We start from the raw sequence: 22,696 nt of genomic DNA on the forward strand, positions 1-22,696 counted from the left end.
CACCTCCTCCTTCCCCCTCCCTCAGCCCTCACCTCCTCTCCTCCCCCAGCCCTCACCTCCTCTCCTCCCCCAGCCCTCACCTCCTCTCCTCCCCCAGCCCTCACCTCCTCCCTCCCTCCTCCCTCAGCCCTCACCTCCTCCTTCCTCCCTCCCTCCTCCCCCAGCCCTCACCTCCTCTTTCCCCCTCCCTCAGCCCTCACCTCCTCTCCTCCCCCAGCCCTCACCTCCTCTCCTCCCCCAGCCCTCACCTCCTCCCCCAGCCCTCACCTCCTTCCTCCCTCCCTCCTCCCCCAGCCCTCACCTCCTCCTTCCCCCTCCCTCAGCCCTCACCTCCTCTCCTCCCCCAGCCCTCACCTCCTCTCCTCCCCCAGCCGTCACCTCCTCCCCCAGCCCTCACCTCCTTCCTCCCTCCCTCCTCCCCCAGCCCTCACCTCCTCCTTCCCCCTCCCTCAGCCCTCACCTCCTCTCCTCCCCCAGCCCTCACCTCCTCTCCTCCCCCAGCCCTCACCTCCTTCCTCCCTCCCTCCTCCCCCAGCCCTCACCTCCTCCTTCCCCCTCCCTCAGCCCTCACCTCCTCTCCTCCCCCAGCCCTCACCTCCTCTTCCCCAGCCCTCACCTCCTCTCCTCCCCCAGCCCTCACCTCCTCCCCCAGCCCTCACCTCCTTCCTCCCTCCCTCCTCCCCCAGCCCTCACCTCCTCCTTCCCCCTCCCTCAGCCCTCACCTCCTCTCCTCCCCCAGCCCTCACCTCCTCTCCTCCCACAGCCCTCACCTCCTCTCCTCCCCCAGCCCTCACCTCCTCTCCTCCCCCAGCCCTCACCTCCTCTCCTCCCCCAGCCCTCACCTCCTCTCCTCCCTCAGCCCTCACCTCCTTCCTCCCTCCCTCCTCCCCCAGCCCTCACCTCCTCCTTCCCCAGCCCTCACCTCCTCTCCTCCCCCAGCCCTCACCTCCTCTCCTCCCCCAGCCCTCACCTCCTCTCCTCCCCCAGCCCTCACCTCCTCTCCTCCCCCAGCCCTCACCTCCTCTCCTCCCTCAGCCCTCACCTCCTCTCCTCCCCCAGCCCTCACCTCCTCTCCTCCCCCAGCCCTCACCTCCTCTCCTCCCCCAGCCCTCACCTCCTCTCCTCCCACAGCCCTCACCTCCTCTCCTCCCCCAGCCCTCACCTCCTCAACTCTCCTTCCCCCAGTCTGGACCTGAGAATACAGGTGTCTGTGGTCCTTACTGTTTTATCTCTCTGTCTCTCTCTCTGTCTCTCTGTCTCAGGTCAGGACCACCTGTTACCTGAGGCGGAGGAGATCGCTATGATCAGCATCCAGTTGGCGGCTCGCTTCCTGTTCAGCACCGGCTTCCACACCAAGAAGGTGGTCCGAGGGCCAGCCAGCGACTGGTGAGGAAGCAGCATGTCTTACTGTGTGACTCACTTCATCTGGGTCAGTTTCATCAAAGGTGCTGATTGAGCATTTTCACTGAAAATACCTGTTTTTCTTCCACGCCCATCCTACCCCCCCCCCCTCCCTCAGGTATGATGCTCTCTGCATCCTGCTGCGCCACAGTAAGAATGTCCGCTGCTGGTTCTCCCACAGCGTTCTGTTCTCCTACCCCACACGCTTCTCAGAGCACCTGCTGGAGTGTCCTAGTGCAGAGGTGCGCGGGGCCTTCGCCAAGCTCATCGTCTTCATCGCACACTTCTCCCTGCAGGACGGGCCCTGCCCCGCCCCCACCACCTCCCCGGGGGGCACCACACAGGTGAGAGGGGGAGGGATGGATGGAGGATTGAGGGGGAGGGATGGATAGATGGAGGACTGAGGAAGAGAGGGGAAATAGGAGGATGGTGTGTGAGCAGGAGAACGTGCTGACCTCTGCCCCCACCAGGCATGTGATAACCTGAGTCTGAGCGACCACCTGCTGAGAGCAGTGCTCAACCTGCTGAGGAGGGAGGTGTCAGAGCACGGGCGCCACCTGCAGCAGTACTTCAACCTGTTCGTCATGTATGCCAACCTGGGTGAGCGAGCCTGTGGGAGCTTCTGTGTGTGTCTTGTTTAACCACGCAAGGCATGTTGTGTGAGAACCTCTCTCTGACACCCTCTCCTCCCTCCCTCCCTCTCCTCCCTCCCTCTCCTCCCTCCCTCTCCTCCCTCCTCCAGGCCTGGCAGAGAAGAGCCAGCTGTTGAAGTTGAATGTGCCCGCCACCTTCATGCTGGTGGCCCTGGACGAGGGCCCGGGGCCCCCCATCAAGTACCAGTACGCTGAGCTGGGCAAGCTGTACACCGTGGTGTCCCAGCTGCTGCGCTGCTGCGACGTGTCTGCTCGCATGCAGTCCTCCATCAATGGTCAGGCTCTCTCTCTCTCTCCCTGTTCCTCCCCCATCTCCCTGTCCCTCCCTCTCCTCTCCTGGTTACTGTATGTATCATGCTTCCCCTCTCTGGTCTCTCTCCAGGTAACCCAGCCCTGCCCAACCCCTACGGAGATCCCAGCCTCACGGCTCCCATCACACCCCTGCAGCAGCTGGTGGCGGAGATCCTGTTTGTGAGGACGAGCTACGTGAAGAAGATCATCGAGGACTGCAGCAACTCGGAGGAGACGGTGAAGCTGCTGCGCTTCAGCTGCTGGGAGAACCCCCAGTTCTCCTCCACGGTGCTCAGTGAGCTGCTCTGGCAGGTGAGGGGCAGCCTGTACACTAACACCTGCTCTGACAGGTGAGGGGCAGCCTGTACACTAACACCTGCTCTGACAGGTGAGGGGCAGCCTGTACACTAACACCTGCTCTGACAGGTGAGGGGCAGCCTGTACACTAACACCTGCTCTGACAGGTGAGGGGCAGCCTGTACACTAACACCTGCTCTGACAGGTGAGGGGCAGCCTGTACACTAACACCTGCTCTGACAGGTGAGGGGCAGCCTGTACACTAACACCTGCTCTGACAGGTGAGGGGCAGCCTGTACACTAACACCTGCTCTGGCAGGTGAGGGGCAGCCTGTACACTAACACCTGCTCTGACAGGTGAGGGGCAGCCTGTACACTAACACCTGCTCTGACAGGTGAGGGGCAGCCTGTACACTAACACCTGCTCATGTACTGTCCGCTCCCTGTCCTGCCTCTAGGTGGCGTACTCCTACACCTACGAGCTCAGGCCTTACCTGGACCTGCTGCTACAGATCCTGCTCATCGAGGACTCCTGGCAGACACACAGGTGAGTCACTTACACCCTTACACACACACCCTCACTTACACCCTCACACACACCCTTACACACACACCCTCACTTACACCCTCACACACACCCTTACACTTACACCCTCACACACACACCCTCACACACACACCCTCACACTTACACTCTCACACTCACACACCCTCACACACACACCCTCACACTTACACTCTCACACTCACACACCCTCACACACACACCCTCACACCCTCACACACACAGTGCCGTGCTCTGCTGATACGTTCTGCTCCCTGTGTTCAGGATCCACAACGTTCTGAAGGGTATCCCTGACGACCGTGACGGGCTGTTCGACACCATCCAGCGCTCCAAGAACCACTACCAGAAACGAGCCTACCAGTGTATCAAGTGCATGGTGGCCCTCTTCAGTACCTGCACCGTGGCCTACCAGATCCTGCAGGTACTGTCCTGTACTAACCCTACCACACAGTGCAGTCCTGTACTAACCCTACCACACACTGCAGTCCTGTACTAACTTGTGTGTCTCCAGAGCAACGGGGACCTGAAGCGTAAGTGGACGTGGGCGGTGGAGTGGCTGGGTGACGAGCTGGAGAGGAGGCCGTACACCGGGAACCCCCAGTACACCTACAACAACTGGTCTCCTCCCGTCCAGAGCAACGAGACGTCCAACGGCTACTTCCTGGAGCGCTCGCACAGCGCTCGCATGACCCTGGCCAAGGCCTGCGAACTCTGCCCAGAGGAGGTGTGTGTGTGGAAGTTGGTATGATGAAGATGGTTGATAATAATAACACATTTATTTAGCAGATGCTTGTATTCAAAGCAACTTTCAAACCAGCGAGCTCTGTATTGTAGTCTGATGCTGTACGTTTACATTTACATGTAGTCATTTAGCAGACGCTCTTATCCAGAGCGACTTACAGTAAGTACCCCCTGTCCCGCTGTACGTTTGATTGGTTGATGTTTTCAGGAGCCCGATGACCAGGAGGCTCCAGATGATCATGACTCCTCCCCTCCCGAGGATACTGCACTGTACCCCCACCCCCCTGCTGGCACACAGTACCAACAGGTAACACACACCTGCACAGTACCAACAGGTAACACACACCTGCACAGTACCAACAGGTAACACACACCTGCACAGTACCAACAGGTAACACACACCTGCACAGTACCAACAGGTAACACACACCTGCACAGTACCAACAGGTAACACACCTCCTTCAGTCTTCTCTCACAGCGACCCAGCACACGCCTAACCAAGTCTAACCCTGCCTGTCCTGTTCTCCTCTAAGTGTGGATGTTTGTTCCGTCCGCAGCAGAACAACCTCCCTCACGGCCAGCCTTACACCGGGCCAGCCGCTCAGCACATGAACGCACCCCAGCGCCCCCCCCAGAGAGCGCAGGAGTCCTGGGAGACCACGGAGGAGGGAGTTCCCCCCCCGGTCCAGGCGAAAGAGTAACGACACGACAGCAGGACCCCCCCCCCACCCCCTCCAACCCTCCAACCCTCATCCAAACTTCTCACCAAATGTTACCTGGTGGAAGAGCGAGGCTGTAGCACTCCTGTCCAACTGTCCAGGGAGACTCCTCACTCGTCACCTCTGACCTCTGACCCCGGACCGTGCCACATTCTGCTCTCGAGTTCTGCTCGTAGTGTTTTAAAAAAACCAAACAGATGTGGGGATGGAAGGCATTCAACTCTCTGGCTCGCTCTGTCTCCGGCCCCTCGCTCTGTCTCCGGCCCCTCGCTCTGTCTCCGGCCCCTCGCTCTGTCTCCGGCCCCTCGCTCTGTCTCCGGCCCCTCGCTCTGTCTCCGGCCCCTCGCTCTGTCTCCGGCCCACACAGAGAGAGAGCTGACAGAGTCTAGAGGTGCAGCTCTGCCTGCAGGCGATGGTGATACGGACATTTCAGTTCCATGGAGACTAAAGACAATTTTGTGATGTTCAGGAAGCTGGATGGGATGGCGGAGGTGTACATCATGTGTTCACGTGGATAGTTCAACAAACTTCCACCTAGATGCTCGACCCCACCCTTATTGGGAGAAGGCTGTCATGCTGGCCCTGGATACCCCACCCCCACCCCCACCCCCACCCCCACCCCACCCCCCTGTGATATGAAAATGGGTCTGGAGGAATAAATATAGAATTAAAAGGAGGGAATAGAATTCCAGTTGTTGGAGTGTGAGTGAGGTTGGGCTGACGAGGTGGATGCTGACTGCTTCCTGGAGTGATTAGATCTCTCGCTGTCATTTTGCGTGAGGTCTTGACTGACATTGTTTGCAAAAGACGGGTGGCTTTTGGTTGGATTGTAAAGTGAAGTTTATGTCTCTCTCAAGCATCTCTCTCCCTTCCCTCTCTTTATCCTGTTTTCTAAAGCTACTATTTCTGCTTGTCATTTATAAGTGAGGACATTTTGAGTGAACCAGTATAATCTGTGTGAGCCAGTTTACAGCGGCAGTGTGCGGTTGTACTCGTTTCCAAATGGATGGAACACAGAACTACAATATAACTGTGCTGCTTACCAGCTGTCTCGCTTCTTTTCTTCACTTGTCCTACTTGAACACAGCCACAGTCTTACAACTCTCGCTCATTAACCGACAAAACGTTCTAGAGTAACTGCCTGTACGCTTACTGACTCGCTAAACCGAGTCTTCTTGAGTGTTCTTTAAGACTTCTGTATGCGACACCAGTAGACACTGTGCTTCAGTGGTAATATGAATGTGTGGTTTGTAATTATTTTCCCTTTGTTTTTGGAGCAATTTCTTGAAATTGTCAAAATGTTGCAGAATTTTCCCTCAGCCCTTGTTTTAAAGACTCCTAGGCTGTTTTATTTGAATTTCATTTGTTTTTTTTGTTCATTTTTTTCCAGATGGAAAGAAAATGCAAAGTATCAGTTAATTGAATAGGAACTTTGATCCCGTCACGTCGAAGGTGATTATACTGAGTTATGTGCTCTGAGTGGTGTCACTAGGTGTGGCCATGCTGTGACGTGGTATCCCAGAGCAGACACACACATTTTGCTGTGTTTTTCTATGTCCTAGTACAGTTCCCACCACCAAGAATGCATAGAAAATGCTATCTTGACATTGTTCTTATATCATCTATGGTACAGTGTAAATACATAATGCACGCAAAAAAAGAAAGAAAATAAACTGGATATTGTGTTCAGTGGAATTGCCAACCGTACTTTACATTAATCCAAGGAAGTTGAAAACCCAAGACTGGAGTTGACACAAAATGTCTGCCAAAACCAAAACTGGCCTGTAAGGACAAGAGGTGAACGATATGCAGCTGCCTTCACCGTGAGCATCCTGGGAGATAAACGGCAGTGTGTGAAGGATGACGTTGGAACCCCTAGAGGGGGTGAATAGAAATTGTAGAATGTTGGATCCTTCCAGAACCCAGCTCAGAGCACTATACATCCCTGGCTTCTCACTTCTTCCATTTAAGAATGCTTTATTTTCAGACTGCAACGTCTTACTGCTTTTCTTTGTTTGTTTTTTTGTTGTTGTTGTAAATTGTCGATTCAGGATCAGATATGCCTTCTGATTTTGTTTGTATTTTGTTTGAATAATTCAAAAGCTCTTTTGTGAAACATGCATGGATGGTTATACGCCCCCAATCTGCCTTAGAGCACTGTACAAACCCAGCACACTGTAAAATTATACTTTAAGAAAAGGAAAAATAAATCGTATTTGAATTATTTTCTTTGTTTTCATTCCCAGTTTACTGGATGCAAAGTATAAAATAGCCTAGTTGACTTTCAAATGTTTTTATTTCTGACGGATCAGTAGAGGTTAGTCCACATGAACACCATCTGTTCTGCAGATCCAGTTTACTGGCTTCAGGAACGTTTCAGTCCCGTATGAATGAGAAGGTGTTTGGTATGACCAAGTACAAATTATTTGTTGTTTTTTAAGTTGATTTTTCTGGTATCTGTACTTTACTTCACTATTTATTTTTACTTTTTACTCTGTTTTAATCTTCTCTGTTCTCCTTCCTCTCTTTTCACTGTGTGTAAAAAAAAGAAAAGAAAAACGTTTTGGAAAAAAGTTTTGAAAGCTTGCAAAAATAATTGTCTACAAAAAAAATAATTGTGAAAGGTAAAAAAAAAAAAAAGGGACATGTTTGACAACATGTTTCCTGCCGAAAGCAGCGTGCCTATAGTGTATTTTTTGTATTAATATGATGTGAGGTCCAGTTACCAGGCGTGACACTAAAAGGTAGCACTAGTAGTGATGGCTACTTTTTACTTATGTCAAGCCCACACTACTTTAACTTGAGTGAAAAAAAGTGTAGTCAGTTCTCTGGTACAGTTTTTACAAGTCTTTTTAAACATGAGTAGGCCTATCTGTAGCCTACTACTTGAGTAAAGGGTGTGTGAACTTTGCTAATGGATATGATTAATCTTCGTTCCGGCAGTTAAATTGCACCAGTGTTGTACATGGGAAGAGGGAAAGTGTTGGAGAGCAGAGCAGGCTTTTGAGCCCAAGAATTACAACTTGGCGGACAGCGTCCATCTAACAGCCCTCTTCTTAACCTCTAGTCAAACGGAAGGCCTGAACACTTCTGTCGAATATAGCCTCTAAAGCCGCACTTTGGCTGATCCCCGAGCAAGCATCTGCTGAGCCGTCCTCGGGCTGACCACCCGAGCAGACACCAGCCTAATCTATCCCGTCTACATTTCAAGGCCCCATGAAGTGAATGTCAAATCCGACTGTGGATCTGCGTGAATCAATGTCAATACAGTTTTCCCCACTCGTTTCCCTAACAACCAGATTGTTTCCCAGCTCCGTCTCACCAGTGGGTGGAACGTTAACGCGGCATTAAAAAGGCAAAGTGGATGTGTGATTCACATAGAGACAGACTTTATTCACTTTTTTAAAAATCTAGCGAATAGCGCATAGTACATTTAATTAAATTCCACTAATTGACATAATCTTTCAAATTGGTTTAATACAAATAGGTTTAATACAGTAACTTTCAAAACCTAATGTAAAAAAAAAAAAAAAGTTATGAAAGTAAACACAAACGCACTCTTCGCAGTGGTATTTGTTACAAATGCATAGCTACAGCTAAACGCTAAATGTGAAGGATATGGTGTAAATCATGTCTATGGTGTAAATATGACATGATATACGCCAGCCCGCTGCTTCTCTGTCATCAGGTGACGGTGACAGGTTCCAAATCTAAGCGTCGCGATAAGTAGCGAGCCTGCTTGAGTCAGCTCAACCAATAACATTCCTCCGTCGGTGTCCTAGTTCCATTACAGCAGCACACGGACCACAAGCTATTAGTTTCGGTAGAATTTGCAAAGCTTCCACCGGACTCGGGCTAAGCCAACGTTACTGCATTAAATAAGCATAAAGCTAATATAATTTGAAATACCAAGATATATACATCAACATATATTGTCTAACGTTATACATTTTTGGGGGAAACTGACAAAGGAGGGCGGCCAAGCGGCGGAGCTACTAGGAAGACAAACCGGCAAACAAAGAGATCCTTTTTTGACGTCAAAATTTTTCCTCAATATTCCTTAGTTATGAGTCATGTGGCCGTCGAAAATGTACACGGTCTAGAACAGCAGGTGAGTTTTCATTTTTAAATCTACGTTTTATTTGTCTTGTCATTCATTTGGAATCAAAAGTCAAAAAAAGATAGTGGACAGCAGTAGGCCGGCTTGTTAGCTGCATTATGCTAGTCCGGCTAATGTTAGCTAGGCTAGCTTTGCTAGCTAAACTGCGTGTGTCGTCGAATCTGGTTAAAATGGAGGTCGACTGTGGTGTTCGGTAGTGGGGAGACGAGTGATGATGGCGGTACCTCGAGTCCTAGCTAAAATGCCGAGTGCGACATTATCGCTGAGTGCGAATCTGATAACTAAACTTAGGTATTCCGTTTACTTTACTAGTTTGGAGTAGAATGTCGTACTGTCAATTTACGTAACATGTGGTTTGCTTGATTTATTAATTTGCCGACTAGCTGTGGGCTATAGCTAGCTCTAGGTAGCGTTAGCCTTGGCCTTGCTGCTAGGAAAACTGGCCTCGGTGTTCGCTACGCCTAGCTGATGCCGGTAAAGACTGCCAGTCAGCAGTCTGGCATTTTTTGATGTAATTGTTATCTTCATCACTGTCGTGGTTGGAAGAACACAAACCAGCTAACAAATTGACGGTCAGTAACAAACCACCGTCATCCATAGTTTGACGTTTTGTAGTTTATTTACCTCGCATCTTTGATGGAAATGTGCTCGTTAGCCATGCTGGTCGCAGGCCCTCTTCTGAAACTGGAAAAAATGACCCCATTTGCGTCTTATTAGTTACGCATCACGGGCATCTGAGATCTACATCCGTCACTTTAAACCAACAGAGAATAGAGTTACGTTCTTGATTTAAAAACCACTGATTATTGGCTCTGATTGTCTAGCATACGAAATAGATTGGGGTCCACGTCTATAGTTCTGTCTGCACGAGTCATTCCCACAGTTGACTTTTAGATGCCTTTCGTGGACCAACAGTATACGAAAGTTGCAATGTGCGGTGATTACGCGCAGTGCAACCCGGACTAACCAGACCTGATGTGTGCTAAGTGCTGACAGGGAGCCGCTGCTGTGTAAGGGATAGCTGGCATGTTTGGTGTCAGGTGATGCTTAACAGTGCTTCTCCTCTTCCTTCCAGCTTGCTGTTCTGGACTTGGGTTCTATTGACGGTCAGGGTGGAGGCACTGGCAGTAAGTAACATGCATTCTTATCCTCTTCTGACACAATCTCTGGCCCTTAAGAGACACGGACACAGGCCACAGGCTCTTTTTAGGCCTTTGGTCCTTTCCGCTAGGCATACTGTTTTGTTTTGCTCAAGGAAGTGGAGCCATGTCCATTTGCGGGGGTAGATGAGACACTTGAGATTAAGACCAGTAATCCAGGATCCCCCTGCCAGTGTTTGTGTCTGTTGTGCTGTGCTGCCCCTGTTCTCACGAGTCTGTCTCTCTAGGGCGTTACATTCCACCTCATTTACGGAACAAAGAGGCTGCCAAAAATGGTAAGTGTCGACTCCCCCGACGTACAGGGTGGAGGTAAGGGCCCCTAACCTTGACTACCAAGGACCCGTCAAAGCAGTGTCTCAATTGATTGCACACCATAGTTCACCATCACTCCTAGAACCCCCTCCTCTCCAACAAAACTCAACCACAGCGGTTCCCTTCCTCTCCTTCCAGACTCTGTCCCCTAAACACCTGGGAACTGATTTAGAAATACTCCTGTAGATATAACTGAAGCGGAGCATGAGAGCGCGCTGCAGGGATGCTGGCGAAGCGCCTCATGGCTTGACAGTTTCTGGGCTTTTGCTCATCTGAACACCAGGTCCATGCTCTCCAAAGGCAGATCACTCCCACTACCACACACACCGGCAGCATGTTCTTAATCATGAAGACGGTTTAGACACTACCCCTACCATGACACTGTTGGCTTTTTCTTCTTCTTCTTACAACAGGAAATGCTTATTCCTCTGCTAGACAGAGCTCTTACTCAATGGCACCTGGAAGGAGCCGTCAGTCCTTTTTTGACGGCTTTTTAGCTGAGGGAAGCTCTGGCGTTTCAGGAACAGTTTTATTAATATCTTTAATGGCATGCATTCATTAATTGCTTGCCGATGCAAAAGCCTCAATCTGATTGGAGGGCCAATGCTATGATGTCGTCCTGTTTGGTGAAGGACAGCAGACGTGTTCTGCGTGTTTTGGAAGCGAAGCCTTCTGTGATTGGTGGACCGGAGACAGGGCTGGCTCCTCCATGCATCAGTGGTGTTACCAGCTCATCTCCTCTACAGTCTCACTGACTCTGTAAGCGAGGGACAGACGAGGTGGCAGGGGCTGCTTGTACCCTGGATTGGGACCTTGCTTTTGAGGCGACAGATGTTTGACCAGACGTTGTAAAGTTGCCACTGCAGAGCAGCTAAGTATGTCGACTTACAGCTCTGTCTCTGTGGTGGCACCATGTTGGTTTGTACCATGTGACCTGCATATGAGGTGTGGAGAAGGTAAGATGATCTCAGGTCTGTGTCTCTTGATGTCAAACTGATTTTCCCTGCAGGTGTCACTAATCGATAACCAATGTGTTCTTAATTGTTTTGCTGGGATTTTGACATGAGCACATGCAACTGACTAACAATCCTTCGATGATGTAATGTGATTGTTCTGGAAGGTCACTGTCGTCATGTTCTCTCCGTTTCTTTCCCCCTTCTTCTTCTCCCCCCAAGACTCCCCTGGAGGGTGGGACGGTGGACGCAGCAACGGCTTCGTGAACGGTTATCACGACAACCGCATGAATGGCGGGAATGGCTTCGGGCGCGGCCCCCCTCGCATGGAGAGGGGGCGGGGCGGTGGGGGGGGTTACCGCGGGAACAGGGGTGGGGCCTACAACCCCATCCAGCCCATGCAGACGGTGGGGTTCGGCGGGTACGAAAACAAAGATGGCGGCTGGACCACGGCCAAGGATGCCTACACGAGCTTCGGGGGCAGAGCCGACAGGGGGAAGTCTGCCTTCTTCAACGACCGCGGCTCCGCTTCCAGAGGAAGGTTAGCAGACCAAGCTACACCACTCAGTCAAACTACACTAGTCATTTAAACATCGTTCTTTGACTCTGGCCACCTAAACGCTGTTAGAACCACGCACTTCTGATCCAGGATCTTCTGCTGTATGTTCTACTAGCACTATTTGTACGTCATTATGGATGAGATGTGACTGTTCTCTGTGTGGCTGTCAGGTACGAGCGCGGAGGGTTCAGCGGCGCGGGGAACAGCCGCTGGGTGGAGGACAGCAGGGACGACGAGGACTGGTCCAAACCCATCCCCCCCAACGAACGCCTGGAACAGTGAGCTCCTCCACCCTCCCCCACCCTCCAGCCCCGCCTGCTTCATACAAACAACTGCCACTGTCTCCTAGTTGTTCTTGCTGACTGTGTTGTGATCTTTCCCGCAGTGAGCTGTTCTCCGGAAGCAACACGGGTATTAACTTTGAGAAGTACGACGATATTCCTGTTGAGGCCACAGGCCAGAACTGTCCACATCACATCGAGAGCGTGAGTCTGAATCAGGATGTTGTCAATCCCTCCAGAACCCCTCAGAGCTCAAACTCACTTAAGAGATCTAACTTCTGTTAGTCTTTTTTAACTACCTTTATGGGGACAAAATGTCCTCACAAGTGTAGTGGAACATGGAACTTCAAGTGCATTTTTACAGGGTTAGAATTACATCAAGGGTTAAGCTTAAGGGTTAGTGATTAGAGATGACACAATGTTGAATGATCGGGCCCCAGTAGGATAGAAAAACAAACCTGTGTGTGTTCCAGTTCCAGGACGTGGCGATGGGGGAGATCATCATGGGGAACATCGCTCTGAGTCGCTACACGCGCCCCACCCCCGTGCAGAAGTATGCCATCCCCATCATCAAGAACAAGAGAGACCTGATGGCCTGCGCCCAGACAGGTACCCACCCCCAACCACCCCCTGGAGTGCACGCTGTCACCCAAGCAGCGGACGGGGGATTTAAACCTGCGACCCACCTGATCTGCAGTCACATGTTCTAGCACTGAGCTACACACACGCAAATGGTTGGGGGATGGGTGTAGATCATTGGCTAGAGCATTTACAGATCAAGAGGTCACAGGTTCAAATCCCCCCTGCACTGTACGTCACTGAGGATAAGAGCTAAATTATACTTTATTACGGGAATCTTGTGTAACCCTATTGTGTGTGTGTGTGTGTGGCAGGCTCTGGTAAGACTGCAGCCTTCCTTCTCCCTATGTTGAGTCAGATCTACACTGAGGGACCTGGAGAAGCACTCGCTGCTGCCAAAGCTTCAGGACAGGTTTGTGTGTTTGGAGCGTGGATGTTGGGGAGGGTGGAGGCGTGAGGAGCGTGGATGTTGGGGAGGGTGGAGGCGTGTGCGGAGCGTGGATGTTGGGGAGGGTGGAGGCGTGAGGAGCGTGGATGTTGGGGAGGGTGGAGGCGTGTGAGGAGCGTGGATGTTGGGGAGGGTGGAGGCGTGAGGAGCGTGGATGTTGGGGAGGGTGGAGGCGTGTGCGGAGCGTGGATGTTGGGGAGGGTGGAGGCGTGAGGAGCGTGGATGTTGGGGAGGGTGGAGGCGTGAGGAGCGTGGATGTTGGGGAGGGTGGAGGCGTGTGCGGAGCGTGGATGTTGGGGAGGGTGGAGGCGTGAGGAGCGTGGATGTTGGGGAGGGTGGAGGCGTGTGCGGAGCGTGGATGTTGGGGAGGGTGGAGGCGTGAGGAGCGTGGATGTTGGGGAGGGTGGAGGCGTGTGCGGAGCGTGGATGTTGGGGAGGGTGGAGGCGTGAGGAGCGTGGATGTTGGGGAGGGTGGAGGCGTGAGGAGCGTGGATGTTGGGGAGGGTGGAGGCGTGTGCGGAGCGTGGATGTTGGGGAGGGTGGAGGCGTGTGAGGAGCGTGGATGTTGGGGAGGGTGGAGGCGTGTGAGGAGCGTGGATGTTGGGGAGGGTGGAGGCGTGAGGAGCGTGGATGTTGGGGAGGGTGGAGGCGTGAGGAGCGTGGATGTTGGGGAGGGTGGAGGCGTGTGAGGAGCGTGGATGTTGGGGAGGGTGGAGGCGTGTGAGGAGCGTGGATGTTGGGGAGGGTGGAGGCGTGAGGAGCGTGGATGTTGGGGAGGGTGGAGGCGTGTGCGGAGCGTGGATGTTGGGGAGGGTGGAGGCGTGTGAGGAGCGTGGATGTTGGGGAGGCGTGTGAGGAGCGTGGATGTTGGGGAGGGTGGAGGCGTGAGGAGCGTGGATGTTGGGGAGGGTGGAGGCGTGTGCGGAGCGTGGATGTTGGGGAGGGTGGAGGCGTGTGAGGAGCGTGGATGTTGGGGAGGCGTGTGAGGAGCGTGGATGTTGGGGAGGGTGGAGGCGTGTGAGGAGCGTGGATGTTGGGGAGGGTGGAGGTGTGAGGAGCGTGGATGTTGGGGAGGGTGGAGGCGTGTGAGGAGCGTGGATGTTGGGGAGGCGTGTGAGGAGCGTGGATGTTGGGGAGGGTGGAGGCGTGAGGAGCGTGGATGTTGGGGAGGGTGGAGGCGTGTGCGGAGCGTGGATGTTGGGGAGGGTGGAGGCGTGTGAGGAGCGTGGATGTTGGGGAGGCGTGTGAGGAGCGTGGATGTTGGGGAGGGTGGAGGCGTGTGAGGAGCGTGGATGTTGGGGAGGGTGGAGGTGTGAGGAGCGTGGATGTTGGGGAGGGTGGAGGCGTGTGAGGAGCGTGGATGTTGGGGAGGGTGGAGGCTTGTGAGGAGCGTGGATGTTGGGGAGGCGTGTGAGGAGCGTGGATGTTGGGGAGGGTGGAGGCGTGAGGAGCGTGGATGTTGGGGAGGGTGGAGGCGTGTGAGGAGCGTGGATGTTGGGGAGGGTGGAGGCGTGTGAGGAGCGTGGATGTTGGGGAGGGTGGAGGCGTGTGAGGAGCGTGGATGTTGGGGAGGGTGGAGGCGTGTGAGGAGCGTGGATGTTGGGGAGGGTGGAGGCGTGTGAGGAGCGTGGATGTTGGGGAGGGTGGAGGCGTGAGAGGAGCGTGGATGTTGGGGAGGGTGGAGGCGTGTGAGGAGCGTGGATGTTGGGGAGGGTGGAGGCGTGAGGAGCGTGGATGTTGGGGAGGGTGGAGGCGTGTGAGGAGCGTGGATGTTGGGGAGGGTGGAGGCGTGAGGAGCGTGGATGTTGGGGAGGGTGGAGGCGTGTGAGGAGCGTGGATGTTGGGGAGGGTGGAGGCGTGTGAGGAGCGTGGATGTTGGGGAGGGTGGAGGCGTGTGAGGAGCGTGGATGTTGGGGAGGGTGGAGGCGTGTTATGAGCGTGGATGTTTGGGAGGGTGGAGGCGTGTGAGGAGCGTGGATGTTTGGGAGGGTGGAGGCGTGTGAGGAGCGTGGATGTTGGGGAGGGTGGAGGCGTGTGCGGAGACATGAACAGGAGTCTTGGTGTGTAGGCCTTGTTGAAGACTGGTGTCTGGTCCATTCATATTTCTTTGTGTAGTCATAACAACGGACAGGTTATATGTTTCTTGATGCGCCCCTGCAGGAGAACGGGAAGTATGGGAGGCGTAAGCAGTTCCCCATCGCGCTGGTCCTGGCCCCCACCAGAGAGCTGGCCCTGCAGATCTACGAGGAGGCCAGGAAGGTGAGCAGGCCGTCTCCCTCACACACACCCCTGCGTTCAGGGACGGGGAGGGGCCTGGCTGGCACGGGGAGGGGCCTGGCTGTGGAGGCCTCCTGCGCTTGTGTTCCCATGCCAGCCGGCGACACTGGGATTACAGTTCTGCAGTGTAACACACATTATTTGTGCTCTCCTCCTCTCTCGCTCTCTTTCCTTTTTTCTCTCACTCCCACCCAGGTCGCGTACCGCTCTCGTGTGCGTCCCTGCGTGGTCTACGGAGGAGCAGACATTGGCCAGCAGATCAGAGACCTGGAGCGAGGCTGCCACCTGCTGGTGGCCACGCCCGGACGCCTGGTAGACATGATGGAGAGGGGCAAGATCGGCCTGGACTATTGCAAGTACGGAGGGAGCGAGGGGGAGGGTGTGTGAGAGACAGGGAGGGGGAACACCAGGTGACTTGGTGGACTCCCAGAGGCAGCTCCGGCTGTGTTGTGTATCCCTGTGGTGACCCCTGACCTCTGCCCCAGTTACCTGGTGCTGGACGAGGCTGACCGCATGCTGGACATGGGCTTTGAGCCTCAGATCAGACGCATTGTGGAGCAGGACACCATGCCGCCCAAGGGCCTGCGACAGACCATGATGTTCAGCGCCACTTTCCCCAAGGAGATCCAGGTACCTTTGCCTGAACACTCACCTGAACACTCACCTGAACACTCACCTGAACACTCACCTGAACACTCACCTGAACACTCACCTGAACACTCACCTGAACACTCACCTGAACACTCACCTGAACACTCACCTGAACACTCACCTGAACACTCACCTGAACACTCACCTGAACACTCACCTGAACACTCACCTGAACACTCACCTGAACACTCACCTGAACACTCACCTGAACACTCACCTGAACACTCACCTGAACACTCACCTGAACACTCACCTGAACACTCACCTGAACACTCACCTGAACACTCACCTGAACACTCACCTGAACACTCACCTGAACACTCACCTGAACACTCACCTGAACACTCACCTGAACACTCACCTGAACACTCACCTGAACACTCACCTGAACACTCACCTGAACACTCACCTGAACACTCACCTGAACACTCACCTGAACACTCACCTGAACACTCACCTGAACACTCTTGACGATGATGTGTTCCTAGATCCTGGCTCGTGACTTCCTGGAGGAGTACATCTTCCTGGCGGTGGGGCGTGTGGGCTCCACCTCAGAGAACATCACCCAGAAGGTGGTGTGGGTGGAGGAGAATGACAAGCGATCCTTCCTGCTCGACCTGCTCAACGCCACAGGTAAACCCCTCCCCTCCCCCGCTGTGTCTAGCCTGGCGTGTAACTGACGTACTGCCCTGTGTGTGTGTGTGTGTGCACGCACCTGTGTGTGTGGCTTTAACTAATACAGGTTTGATGTAGGCTATAGGGTTAGAGGAAAGCCTCACTGTGGAATTGATAGAAGTTAGTTGGAACAAATGCTGTGGCATTTTGTTTATTCCTGATACCAAAGAACCATCTCCAGTTCACACCTCATCCTAATATTTGGGCTGTTTAACAGTATCTATCTGTGCACAGAAACTCTTTTACCTTTTTGTAAAAACGATAAGACAGAAATTGGTTCTGGAATTTCTTGCCACCAAACCTGTACTGTAGCCTACATCTAGATTAGATCTGTCATTAACAGAACATGTGTGCGTTCAGTCGCAGAGCCATAGATGGTGCGCTGCTCTCCAGTCTGCTCTCCAGGCTGCCACTAATGGGGCTAGTGTAGCACGGTAATCCGCTGCTGCTAAATAGTTTATCAGCAGAACTGAACTGTCAAAGTGAACCGGCACGTGCCAGTACATAACCCCTTTTATTAGATTTGTTGTCGTTAGTTTTGGTTCAGCATCAAGTACCGCAGCACTTGATATCAGTATCAAAGTAAAAATATTGCCATGGTGACAACTCGATATGTATCATTCTCATTGAGACAGACACTGTTTGTGTGGATGGGACCGTTTTAAACAGGTTCCTAACCTCTGGCTCTGATGTTCACATCTTAAGTGTCAGTTTGAAATTGTTTCACCTGATATCAAAGTGCCATACGTTCATCACGGGGTTTGGTTCTATCCTAAGTCATTCCCAGCGAGGCTCAGGATAATGCAGTTGAAAACATAGAGAAACCCGGTAAGTAGGAATTTATTATGACTACAGTGGACGTAGGTGCCTTTTTACATCATTTCATATGATTGTTTTGTTTTAAATGGTTACCCATAGTATCTCCATTTCTGTATGAGGTCCCATTAGGTTCCATGTTGGTGTCAGTCGGCCATCTTGTCTTTGTAATTGTGACGGCACTCATTTGATATTATTTGAGGAAGTCTTTGTTTGTGGGTGGGTGGTGTTTGCTTGTCAGCTTGCCTGCCTGCCTGCTTGTCAGTCCTCTGTGTCAACATACCTGAACACCACCTGCTTCTTTCTTAATGGCCAGCATGCCAAAGCACTCCACTATACCAGAAACCGCTTACAAATGTTTCCACCTGTTTCCTGAGGCAGGCAGGTGTGTGCACATGGCCTCCAGGAAGCAGGGAAAGATGCATTTTTAACCCTCTGGGTTAGGCAGAGCTGATACCCACAGCCTAACATCAGCAGTAAGACTGCCATAGAACTGTAACTAAAAGAACTGTAACCACTATTTTCTTCGAACCTTTTGAAGTTGTCTGCCTTTTGTCCTTCTCTTGTTGGCTTGGCCTCCACCCCCTCCTCCTCATCCCAGTAGCAGCCTGGCTAGATCTTCTGTATTGCAGTGTTGTTTGTGCACCATTCACAAAGATTAGCTGTTTTTCATTCTGGGGCAACTGGGGAAAATAATTTACACACACAACCCTAAGGAGAGCTTGACCTGTGTCTTGAGTGGTACCTGTCCCCCTGCCCCAGGAAAGGACTCCCTGACGCTGGTGTTTGTGGAGACCAAGAAGGGAGCTGACGCCCTGGAGGACTTCCTGTACCGCGAGGGCTACGCCTGCACCAGTATCCATGGAGACCGTTCCCAGAGAGACCGAGAGGAAGCGTTGCATCAGTTCCGTTCAGGACGATGCCCCATCCTGGTGGCCACAGCGGTGAGGCACGCACGCATGCATGCACGCACTCAAAAGAGAGAACGCACTCTTCAGTGTTGAGGTGAAAGACCACAGTCTTGAGTGTGTGTGTGTGTGTTCTCCTGTGCAGGTGGCAGCGAGGGGGTTGGACATCTCAAATGTGAAGCACGTCATCAACTTCGACCTCCCCAGTGACATCGAGGAGTACGTCCACCGCATTGGACGAACCGGACGCGTGGGCAACCTGGGTGAGCACACGGCTGAACCCACACACTTCTAGAAGCTTCCACTACCTTCCGCATCATTCTAAACCTTCCACATGGTATTCTGTTTAAGTTGGTTTCTGATATAATGTTTGTGTTTGATCAAATGTCGCGTGCAGGTCTGGCCACATCGTTCTTCAACGATAAGAACGGGAACATCACAAAGGACCTGCTGGACATCCTGGTAGAGGCCAAGCAGGAGGTGCCCTCCTGGCTGGAGAGTCTAGCCTACGAACACCAGCACAAGAGCAGCAGCAGGGGGCGCTCCAAGAGGTACGACTCACTTCTGACCACAGGGAGGCACTGGGCATAAGACCATAGATAAAGCCATCGATGGAGGCATGAGATATATGATAAGAGGGATGATTAGATGAGAGGGAGACATGGATAGAAGAGAGGGCGCTCTTCATCATGAAGCCCCAGGAGGGGGATGGAGGTTCCTTGGTGGCGTTGAGGTTTTGAGGTCTGTTTACATTTAGTCATTTAGCAGACGCTCTTATCCAGAGCGACTTACAGTAAGTACAGGGACATTCCCCCGAGGCAAGTAGGGTGAAGTGCCTTGCCCAAGGACACAACGTCAGTTGGCAGAGCTGGGAATCAAACCGGTAACCTTCAGATTACTAGCCCGACTCCCTAACCGCTCAGCCACCTGACTCCCTGTTTCCTCCACCCTCCCCTCTCAGGTTCTCTGGCGGCTTCGGGGCGCGGGACTACCGCCAGACCAGCGGGGGCGGCAACACCGGGGGCTTCGGTGGGCGTGGGGGGCGTAACCCTGGAGGACACGGAGGGAACCGGGGGTTCGGCGGGGGTAAGGATCGCTCATCCAGCCTGCGTCTGTCTGAGGTACCTGCTGAGAGGTACCTGCTGAGAGGTCCAAGTGCAGCTGTCTCACTTTGTTCTCTTCAATCACAGGCGGGTTTGGAAACTTCTACAGCGACGGCTATGGAGGAAACTATACCCACTCTCAGGTGGACTGGTGGGGCAACTGAACACCCTCACCCCCGGTCTCCTCTACCCCCTCACCCCCCCCTCCCTGGTCTCCTATACCACCCCCCCTCCCACCCCCACGATCGCAGTGGGTTGCACCACGCCAAACTCACTGAGACAGGAACCACATGTGTAAACTAAGCCAGACTATATAAACCCCTGTGTAGCTTCTAACCAGACTCTGCAGTACATTACCAGCTGTGATTCTCTGACCACTTTTCCAAACATGGAGCCGAGAGGAGAGACAAGTTGTTGGGAGACGAGAGCCAGGGTCACGGAGCCAATCCCAGAGGCCCGGCTCAGGAATCATGGGATGGTTGTTGGTGACGACGATAACTAATGTAGAATCTTGGGACTTGTAGATTTGTGTTGTTTTTTTTTTCTCTCTTCAACTGCATTTTCTTTCTTTGTAACAGAAAAAAATATATTGAGGATCATTTGTTTGTTAATGTACTGTGCCTTTAACAATTAGATCGTTTACGCTTTGATTTCTTTTTAAACTTTATAGGCCGAAACCTGGCCAAACAGGAACTAAATTGTTTTGTTAACATTGTTATGTTAATTTTATTTGGAAGGAAAACAAAATAAGCTTGAGCTAAATCAAACCTTGGCAAACACTGAGACGACATGACTACTGGTTCATGTGTCCATTTGAGCCTCAAATTTGTCGCAGGAACACGGATGGATGGAAACATCCCAGTTTTAGCCACAAGATTTCCACTACAGACTTTCAAAACCCTTGTGGCAAAAGCACTTTTCAAGGGAAAATAGTTAATGTTCTCGCTCACTCTATCCTGGAGAGGAATATGGTAGTCTTCACTAAATGAGCCATTCCAGTTCAACAATTGTGAAAATTTTAAAATGAAGCATTTGAAAATGAAACGTCCAACCGCACAATGTACTTGGACTGTTCAGTGGTTACGTTAAATGACCCACTTGTAAATAAACTTGTTGTAGTGGCAGCTAGGAGAAGGGCCTTGCAGGTTGGACAGTGGGTGAAATAGGCATTTGATTGATTTGTTTTTTACTTGAAACATTTTTGAAGGATTGGAATTGACAAGCATGGAAATTGAAGGCCAACCGTCTTTCAGTATTTACAAAACTGAACTGAAAAATCTTAGCAAATTAATCAACGCTTGCCATATTGAAAGTGAAGTTTGAATGGTTGCCATTGGACCACACAGACCCTGTGCAGCTTTGCTTGTTGTCAGGACAGACATGCAAGTGTTGTTGTTTTTTGGTCAAGGAGTTTAAAAGCAAACAAATTCTGCAGCAGGCTTTTATTTGTTACAAAAGTTCTCCACTCTTTTGTTTTTTGTTCAATTTTCTAGTTTATTTTAATTTTTTTCAAGCTGCGTTTGAATCCGAAAGACATTCTCGGGTCAACTGTGTCGAGATACAAGCTCTTCCACATAGAGTCCAGGGAGGTGGTCAGGGGCCCAGGCAGGCAGTCAGGGTCAGCGAGAGTCGTTCATGTACAGAGCTAACTGGAGAACTGCACCCGTAGCAAGGGGGTTGATGGGTAGTACAGTTTTGCTTTCCAGTGCACCGCTGGAGAAGAATGCAGTGTTCCCTGGCTGGTGCATCTATCCCATGTGACTGGGCGCTCATATTTTCCTACACAAAATCAATGCAGCTATTCTTCCCTTGAGGGATGGGTCGTATAGGTGCATTTTGTAAAATCACTGGCCAGCCTGTCTCACTGGCATACAGGCTTTCTCCATGTGGAGGATTGGCCGAACATTTGCAGGAAATGGCATTTAACTTTAAAGTGCAATAGATGCATATATATTCTCAAAGTGTGTCGTGCCTTGACATTTGAATAAGATAACATTGACTTGGTGGTCATGGAACAGATGCACTGACAGTGTTGTGATAACTTAAGATTGATTGGTGCTACTTAAGTTAGGTCTAGGCCCCTTTGTGATGTTCGCCCATCAAGTTTTACAGAAAGTTCTTTTATTGCACATTTAGAGTTTTATATAAATGTTGTGTTGAGTACGTGTCCTTGTTGAAGCTTCAGAAGTGTGTGTGAGGTTATGAGAAACGCAGCTTGTTTCAGAAAGGGGAAAGTGTTATCACTATTTAAACCAGGATTTATTTGGGACCAGGGGTTAGTACAGTAGCAGTCTTGGAATTTAGCTATTTGCACACAGTACTAGATTCTACTTTCGCTGCTAGTTTGTGTAATTTATTAAGCATTTTCGAGAAATATTTATTTTTATAAGCCTAAAACGTGATAGTTTAAGAAACTTGACCAAAAGACAGTACAAAAACACTGGCACTTGAATGTTGAATGTCACCGGTATGCGTGGAAATTTATATTTTTCGGGGTAGTGTGAGCTTTTTAATGTCAAAGTCATATTGGACTCATATCAAAACACCTGTTACTACACCTTCTGCTGCAGGCCTCATAGCAGCTACATCTAATCAGCCGTTATCATGTAATTGGCAATCAAAATTTGAAACAACCAACCAATGCCAAGGTTTGGATAAAAATGATCAAAACCATTTTCTAAAAAAAACATGTACTAGTGCAAATAAGTGTCCAGATTCTCTCCAATTCAATTTAGTTTATTTTGTTTCTGAGTTTTCTCCCCCCCTCCTCCCCCAGTGAATGTCTGGCACATGGCAATCTGAAAAAAAAAAAAAACATGTGGTTCTGCTCTATTGTTGTGTGTATATTTGGGCCTTGGTGAGAGTTCTTGAGCGAGTATTTGGCAAGCCACAGCTGAAGCGAAATGTCTTTGGTACAAGAAAAGATGTGAGAGTTTGTGGGCTTTTGGCTGGCAAAACACTTCGTACTCCTCAAGTGTCCCACTAGTTAGTATTTGCTTTATGTAGTATGTAAAATGTAATATTCAGTTTAGAGGCTGTGCACTGCACGAGAACACTTACCTGTGCATTTATTGTATGATTTTACCAAAATTAAAAGTTTGGACTTGCAAATACGTAACCAACGTTTGTATCTGTTACTTGAGGTGGAAGGAGGTATATCGTTGATCACTTTCATTTTGATGACTCA

The 22,696-nt window shown here is 51.4% G+C and overlaps 2 protein-coding genes across 14 annotated transcripts in view; both read left to right on the plus strand.

Annotated features, from left to right (window-relative positions):
* Positions 1 to 6,891, plus strand: part of LOC134007827 (probable ubiquitin carboxyl-terminal hydrolase FAF-X) — a 28,291-nt gene extending 21,400 nt beyond the window's left edge. For 8 of the 11 annotated variants that reach the window (XM_062447529.1, XM_062447531.1, XM_062447526.1 and 5 more), the window contains exons 39-48: positions 1,263 to 1,386; positions 1,520 to 1,745; positions 1,872 to 2,001; positions 2,144 to 2,329; positions 2,437 to 2,657; positions 3,101 to 3,189; positions 3,472 to 3,628; positions 3,719 to 3,931; positions 4,157 to 4,255; positions 4,506 to 6,891. In XM_062447529.1, the coding sequence (XP_062303513.1) occupies positions 1,263 to 1,386; positions 1,520 to 1,745; positions 1,872 to 2,001; positions 2,144 to 2,329; positions 2,437 to 2,657; positions 3,101 to 3,189; positions 3,472 to 3,628; positions 3,719 to 3,931; positions 4,157 to 4,255; positions 4,506 to 4,649 (1,589 nt within the window). In that variant the 3' untranslated portion in view covers positions 4,650 to 6,891. The remainder of the gene's footprint in view (positions 1 to 1,262; positions 1,387 to 1,519; positions 1,746 to 1,871; positions 2,002 to 2,143; positions 2,330 to 2,436; positions 2,658 to 3,100; positions 3,190 to 3,471; positions 3,629 to 3,718; positions 3,932 to 4,156; positions 4,256 to 4,505) is intronic. The other 3 variants (XM_062447527.1, XM_062447536.1, XM_062447537.1) reach the window with 1 other exon arrangement.
* Positions 6,892 to 8,418: 1,527 nt separating this feature from the next.
* ddx3xb (DEAD-box helicase 3 X-linked b) lies at positions 8,419 to 22,627 on the plus strand. 3 transcript variants are annotated; one of them, XM_062447239.1, is made up of 18 exons: positions 8,419 to 8,778; positions 9,863 to 9,914; positions 10,175 to 10,222; positions 11,435 to 11,753; positions 11,942 to 12,049; positions 12,157 to 12,256; positions 12,526 to 12,661; positions 12,946 to 13,043; positions 15,240 to 15,338; positions 15,552 to 15,712; positions 15,842 to 15,986; positions 16,496 to 16,640; positions 17,460 to 17,510; positions 18,261 to 18,442; positions 18,552 to 18,669; positions 18,804 to 18,957; positions 19,368 to 19,492; positions 19,597 to 22,627. In XM_062447239.1, exons 1-18 carry the CDS (start codon positions 8,734 to 8,736, stop codon positions 19,671 to 19,673), a joined length of 2,163 nt encoding a protein of 720 aa, XP_062303223.1. In that variant the 5' UTR covers positions 8,419 to 8,733; the 3' UTR covers positions 19,674 to 22,627. The 3 variants fall into 3 exon arrangements, with proteins under 3 accessions (XP_062303223.1, XP_062303224.1, XP_062303225.1); XM_062447240.1 differs by lacking the exon at positions 10,175 to 10,222; XM_062447241.1 differs by lacking the exon at positions 17,460 to 17,510 and having other exon boundaries at positions 8,421 to 8,778.
* Positions 22,628 to 22,696: the final 69 nt, after the last annotated feature.

The sequence above is a fragment of the Osmerus eperlanus genome, chromosome 21 (genome assembly GCF_963692335.1).
Source record: "Osmerus eperlanus chromosome 21, fOsmEpe2.1, whole genome shotgun sequence".
Taxonomy (NCBI): domain Eukaryota; kingdom Metazoa; phylum Chordata; class Actinopteri; order Osmeriformes; family Osmeridae; genus Osmerus; species Osmerus eperlanus.

Bases quoted from the DNA above. Each gene is read 5' to 3' on its own strand.
- ddx3xb (XM_062447239.1), top strand. From the start codon at position 8,734: ATGAGTCATGTGGCCGTCGAAAATGTACACGGTCTAGAACAGCAG. The intron at 11,754-11,941 runs GTTAGCAGACCA...TGTGGCTGTCAG, and splicing joins GGCTCCGCTTCCAGAGGAAG to GTACGAGCGCGGAGGGTTCA. The intron at 18,958-19,367 runs GTACGACTCACT...CTCCCCTCTCAG, and splicing joins AGCAGGGGGCGCTCCAAGAG to GTTCTCTGGCGGCTTCGGGG.